Source organism: Cololabis saira, chromosome 19 (assembly GCF_033807715.1).
Source record: "Cololabis saira isolate AMF1-May2022 chromosome 19, fColSai1.1, whole genome shotgun sequence".
NCBI lineage: Eukaryota > Metazoa > Chordata > Actinopteri > Beloniformes > Belonidae > Cololabis > Cololabis saira.
In genome coordinates this window covers 35177834-35184644 of record NC_084605.1, presented here as the reverse complement: position 1 = coordinate 35184644, position 6811 = coordinate 35177834, and the positions used below count along the sequence as shown (strand labels likewise).

Sequence of the window (6811 nt, the reverse complement as noted above, 5' to 3'; positions counted from 1 at the left end):
GAGCAGGAGAAAGAATGAAGGAGAATTAGGTCATTTTGACCCAAACACAGTACCAGGGTTAAAGAGCTCCCAGTTCCATGTCCTCCCATCAGAGGGCTTCTCTCTCAGGCTTCCCTCTCACTTCAGGGTCCTGGAGTTCACAGAAGAAGAGAAGGGGGCAGGTCTTTAAATAATCAAAATCCTAAGCTAGCACCTTATCCTAAGCGAAGGTGACCCCCCCCCTCCAAGTATCCCTGTAGTTCTGCTGCTGGAAGCTGAGCTGCTGTGGGACATCCTATAATGCTACACCGTTGCTAGGCTGTCACTGCTGTCAAATGTCTGTTCTTCTCTCTGTTCCATTAGAGGCTTCCCTGGCCTTGTGTTGTATTACACTCATGAGTTCTCTCGGAGGGTCTTTTACTCCACTGTTTCCCGCCTTCTGTCAACATGACGACTGAAGTGAAATGAGGATTCAGTCTGATGTGAACTAGGGTTCTTTTTTTAATTGAATTGGATGGAATTGCTTTGTAATTAGCTGTATTGAATTATATTGCACTAATCTGGCAGCATTGATTCTGACACAATGGCGTGTATGTAACTGTACTTGAAGTGAACGTGTTTTGCTTCTTTGTAAAGCACATTGGGACTACAGGACTGTCTCAGAAAATTAGAATATTGTGATAAAGTTCTTTATTTTCTGTAATGCAATTAAAAAAACAAAAATGTCATAAATTCTGGATTCATTACAAATCAACTGAAGTTTTGAAAGCCTTTTATTATTTTAATATTGCTGATTATGGCTTACAGTTTAAGATTAAGATTCCCAGAATATTCTAATTTTTTGAGATAGGATATTTGAGTTTTCTTAAACTGTAAACCATGATCAGCAATATTAAAATAATAAAAGGCTTGCAATATTTCAGTTGATTTGTAATGAATCCAGAATGTATGACATTTTGTTTTTGTAATTGCATTACAGAAAATCACAATATTCTAATTTCCTGAGACAGTCCTGTATCTGTTGAGGATGGGCTCAGTTTAAAGTTCAACTTCACTGAGCTGAATTTAATCAAATTGAAAAGACGGCATTGTGTTGGTGTGGTTGTTATCAGTCACCTCATATCAAGAGGTGTCTTGTATCTTCTTACCACACTTCTTTTTCTTTTATAATAACTACATTTTATGCGTGATAAGTTCACTGGTGATTGTCCATATAGGTATGAGCATCTATGGTTGTCTGCGTGTTGACAGATTCATGACTTGTCCACTGTGTATCTTACCTCTCGCCTATTTAAGTCTTGGATACGCTCCAACAAAACTCAGCAGGATGTAAAGTCTTTGACAACAGACTTTACACGCATAATGAACTGCCTTTTGACAGCTGGTTGGTTCTGGCAGTGCTGAGCTTTATTATTTTACATATGGAGATAACTAGAACATGTCCTACAGCTGGAGTGTGTTTTTTAGCCTTCAAGTAGTTTACTCAATCCCCAGATGTACGGGGGGACTTAGGCTAAACTCGGTTTCACTCCCAGCAAAGAGGAGGGTGTCATTTATTGGCAACAGCTGCCTTTTTTTTTTGCCAATTACCAGCTCAACATGTTAAACCTGGCAGTGAGACGTGCTATTTTCTGTTAGCGTGATTGTGAAATGATCCATGTGCCCTGGCTAAATTCCCACTGCTATTACTTTTTTTTTTCTTTTTCCCCCCTAAACTGACCAACGCATTGGTTATGCAAGCTGCAGATGTCTGGCTCTGTTGTGCTCCCGAGACCCTCGGAGGAGCTGTTATATGATCGCACTGCAAAATAACAGCATGCATATATGAAAAGTCTGCCCGGGAAGGTTTCAGTCAAATGAAAAATGAGAACATGCAGAGAGGAGAGGCCATTTCTCTCACCCCTGCAACGCCCCCAATGCACATTTTAAATGTTCAAAACCCCTAAAAACAACCGTTTAAAACCAGTCAGAAGACCGGCGGCGAGAGACGTTTGACCCCAGTCTTGGGAGAATAACACATCTTTAGATGAATAAAGGACGTTACATCAAAAAAAAGAGTGGACTCTGTCCTTTTATACAAACACAGAGCTGGGAGATAACACCAGCGGCTGATGCAACGACACTGATGATGGCGAAAAGCACGATAGCTAAAACAGAAAGTACTGAAACCGTCTCAAATGTTAGAAAAGGCATCTCAACAGATGCAGCTCGTCTCCTTCTCCCCTCAGATTGTGCTTCTCCCACACTGTATGTACGCATACATGCATGTTATAACTTATTCCAGATGTTTTTCTTGGCCTGGTTACTTTCACGAGACAATCTGTGTCAGCATTAAGAGAAAAAAACACCCTTGTATGTATGTGTGTGTGTGTGTGTGTGTGTGTGTGGGTGGGGGTGGGGGTTGACCACACGTGCATAACATAGCAGTCAATAAGAGTGGGAACTGCAGTTATGCAAGTGTTTACTCAGTGTAAAGGGAGAGCAGGGGGGGGTCCTGGTCCCCCTAAAGTTCTTACACAATCCTCTGCAGCTGCATATAAGCCGATCCCACCCCAAACCCACGATTGCTTTGAGCTGCACTCTTCTTGTAGGAGCAAGGTATGACAATGGATTGACTTTTTTTTCCCTTTTTTTTTTTATGTCCAACATTTTAAATACTTTGGAGAACGTTTCTTGTTTTTTTAAATGGAAGTTTCTAACCCTCCGCTTGACTTATTGAGGATTTTAATGGAAACAAACAGGCATTGTTGCTGACCAACTTTTCTCTCTCTTCTCTCTCTCTCTGGTCCCCGTCATTTCCTTCTTTTCCTCACACTCCACGCCCCGACCTCGTCCCTTCCTTCCCTCCATCCTTCCTTCCTTCATTTCTTCACTTTCCTCCCTTTTTGCCCCCTTTTGCCCTGCGGCAGGATGCTGAGGTGTGTTGTGGCGCTGTGTCTTCTGGCGCTATCCTGGGCACAGGACTGCCAGGTAGCCAACATCCAGGTCAAGCAGGACTTCGACAAAACCAGGGTAAGTAGAGAGGAAAAAGTTAAGACTTTTACCTTCTGTTAAGGTTAAGGTTTTTATCTTGGAGTTTTGCAGCTTTTGCAGTCTTTTAAGATTTGTTAGACCTAGGGCTGGGCGATTTTGGACAAAAATAAAATCCCAATTTTTTTTCTCTGAAAACCCGATTTTCGATTTCGATTTCGATTTTTTTAGTAAAACTACAAAAGACAATGAAATAAATAGTTTCAAATATTTTATCTTTATTTTTAAATAAAAATAGCAAACAAATTTCCCTATTGGGAATGAAGTGCAATTGAAAGATACTGTAAATCCTCCTTGAGTTTAGTAAAGTGACAACATTTACAATTTTCTTGACCAAACAAAGATGACTAGACGAGCTCTGTCTGTCATGCAGCCAGCTGCAAAAAAGGAAAATCCATTTTCCGATTTTCCTTTTTTTAACATCGATTGTGATTAATAAATCCGATTTAGATTTAAAATCGATTAATTGCACAGCCCTAGTTAGACCTAAAAAAAATCTCTGCTTTTTTCTTTTTTAAGGATATTATAGTCTATCATAGAGATGTGGATTAACACGTAACCTTTGATCCACAGTATGCAGGAGTCTGGTATGCCGTAGGAAAGAAGGACCCCGAGGGTTTGTTCCTCCTGGACAACGTTGTGGCCCAGTTTACCATCGAAGACGATGGCAGAATGACGGCCTCCGCTAAGGGCAGAGTCATCATCCTCAAGTAGGTGTCTCTCTTCCCTCACCTCTCCTCCCCAGTGAAATGACAACATAACCGCGCTCCGGGCTAGTTGTCGTCGTCTATAATTCACATGTCTTTGTCTTTTTTTCCACCCGTAGCAATTGGGAAATGTGCGCCCACATGTTTGCCACGTTCGAGGACACTACCGACCCCGCCAAGTTCAGGATGAAGTACTGGGGAGCCGCATCCTACCTGCAGACCGGAAGTAAGCAGGATTCAGTTAGACGTTTTCACCAGTTCATTTCTACATTTGATGAAGGATTAATCAGGGGCCGTAACTGTCGGCGGAGTCATGGATGTGGCTGATGGGATTATTGACCGGAGGTCAGCTGCTGATACTGTTCTGATACTGTTCTCAACTGCAGAGCCTCCTTTGTGCACCCAGTTAGTTGATCAAACCTGTTGATTAACAAGAGTCGAGACCTTTTCTAGTCGACTTCTGGGTTGATTCAATCTTTTGATTGCAGCTTTGACACGTTCAGGTTAAGTTAATTTACTTTAAAGTGAACTGAATCTCACTTTTAGACACGATCACGGTCATACACCAAAACCTATGAGATTAAAAGTAGATAGGGCTGGGCGATTTTGGACAAAAATAAAATCCAGATTTTCTTTCTCTGAAAACCCGATTTTCGATTTCGATTTTTTTGGTAAAACTACAAAAGACAATGGAATAAATTGTTTCAAATATTTTATCTTTTTTTTCCAAAGAAAAATAGCAAAAAAAATTCCATATTGGGAATGAAGTGCAACTGAAAGATACTGTAAATCCTCCTTGAGTTTAGTAAAATGACAACATGTACAATTTTCTTGACCAAACAAAGATGACTAGACGAGCTCTGTCTGTAATGCAGCCAGCTGCAAAAAAGGAAAAATCGATTTTCCGATTTCCTTCTTTTAACATCGATTGTGATTAATAAATCCGATTTAGATTTAAAATCGATTAATTGCACAGCCCTAAAAGTAGATATATTTCCCTTTATTTTGGATCTTTCTTCCATGTGTTTTGTGTTATTACATCTCCAAGTTTAATAATCTGTTCCCAAATTGAAGGAAGACACTTTAAGGGGGATTTAAAAAACAAAAGTAACCTCTCCCACGCGCTCTCTGCTCTCAGATGACGAACACTGGGTCATCGACACCGACTACGACAACTACGCCATCCACTACTCCTGCAGAATGCTGGACTCGGACGGCACTTGCCTGGACAGCTACTCCTTCGTGTTTTCCCGCCACCCCACGGGCCTGAGGGCAGAGGACCAGGCCATCATCACGCAGAAGAAGGTGGAGCTCTGTCTGCTGGGCAAATACAGACGTGTCACACACAACGGTGGGTCCACTTCTGCTAAGTGTCGGTCAGATCGTCGTTGCGGACGGTCCTCCATCGATCCGTGACCTTTTTTTTCAGTATGTTATTCAGTACGTTGAAAGACTGACTGAATGAATGATTAACCGAAGTAAACTTGTGGCCACTTTTCAACTGTATTGATTTCTTCATTTAAAAAGACCTCTGTCAATGATAAAAGAAATCTCCGCAGACAGTGATTGTTTTTTTTACTGGTGGTTATTTTGAAACTTTTTGAATATTTTCATGACAACGCAGCATTGATGGATATTTTTTATTTTTTTTTATTTATCCTTTATTTATTCAGGAAAGTCCCATTGAGATACAATATCTCTTCTGCCAGGGAGTACAAGATAGCAGCAAAAAAAATAAATTCAGTTTCATATAAAAGAAAATACATACAAGGACAAGTAACTTTACAAAAAATAAAAAAATATCAAAACAAGAAACCAACATAAAACATACAAGGATCAGAAAGCTAAAAAGAATTCATGACAAGAATGACACTTGATTAAAAACAATGACATTGTTCTGTGAAAACTGATTTTTTTCTTCTTCTTTTTAACTTTTTTTTCTCTTTTTTTCCTTTTTTTTTCTCTTTTTTTCCAATTTTTTTCTCTTTTTCTTCTTTTTTTCTTCTTTTTTTCCTTTGTTTCTTCTTTTTTTCTTCCCTTTTCCTTTCCTTTTTAATCTCGACATTTTGACTTTTTTCTCGACATTTTGACTTTTTTCACGAAATGTCTACTATTTCCTCGACATTTTGACTTTTTTTTTTTCGACATTTTGACTTTTTTTCTCGAAATTGTACTTCAGCATTAATCTCGACATTTCAACTTTTTTTCCTCGAAATTTCAACTTTTTTCTCGAAGTGCATAATGAAAAAAAACTCTTCCCCCAATAATAACTAATATAGATACATGCAGCATGTGTTGCCTTCATTCTAAGGCTTATTCAAGACTTTTCATTTTTTGCGGCTCCAGACATAAATGTTTTTTTGTGTTTTTGGTCCAATATGGCTCTTTCAACATTTTGGGTTGCCGACCCCTGTGCTAGAGTAATATTTTAATAAATTGGATATGTACAGCGGTAGTTTACCCAGTAATGCTTTTGCAATAAATATTAACATATGTGATTTTGTCCTTATAAAATATATTGAAGGATGTGTTTTTCCAGGTTGTATTTTGTAGTGAGCAGAATGTTGTGTTTGTGTTGCAGGCTTCTGCGAGAGCAGTGGATCTGAGCCGCAGTGATCGCCCCCCCCAGAACTGTTCCCTCTGCTGGTCCCGGGACTCAGTCCCACCTTCGTCTCCCGTCTGCTGCCTCTGTTTACTCAAGAGAGGCCGGAGACCGCTCTCGTTCTTGTAAAAAATGTGAAACTGAACCGTCGACTTTGAAACTAGTTGACTCCCTCCTTCCCCAGATCCCCCCCCGTTCGGTCTCAATAGCTGTGTAGGATTTGTTTTGTTCTTTGTTGATAGAAATGGAGCAGCCCTCCTTACGGGGCGCCGGCCTCCCCACAGACCTCGCTGGTTGCAGTCACAAAACCAGGCACATCACTGAAATAATTCCTTCAATAATCAAATGTGGAACGATTCTTTGAATAATCCTGTTTGGAAATTTCTCTTTAGACAACCAAAACTTTCAGCAGCTGTTTTTTTTTCTAATAATTAATATGTTAGAAAAATAAAAAATTAAAGATTCCACGTCTCCCGACTTTGCTTTTACACCG

At 39.8% G+C, this 6811-nt stretch overlaps 1 protein-coding gene across 1 annotated transcript; it reads left to right on the top strand.

Annotated features, from left to right (window-relative positions):
- Positions 1 to 2454: 2454 nt before the first annotated feature.
- Positions 2455 to 6782, top strand: rbp4 (retinol binding protein 4, plasma). Its single transcript, XM_061707719.1, has 6 exons — positions 2455 to 2577; positions 2889 to 2991; positions 3583 to 3719; positions 3836 to 3942; positions 4855 to 5067; positions 6298 to 6782. Exons 2-6 carry the CDS (start codon positions 2890 to 2892, stop codon positions 6330 to 6332), a joined length of 594 nt encoding a protein of 197 aa, XP_061563703.1. The 5' UTR covers positions 2455 to 2577; position 2889; the 3' UTR covers positions 6333 to 6782.
- The last annotated feature ends 29 nt before the right edge of the window (positions 6783 to 6811 follow it).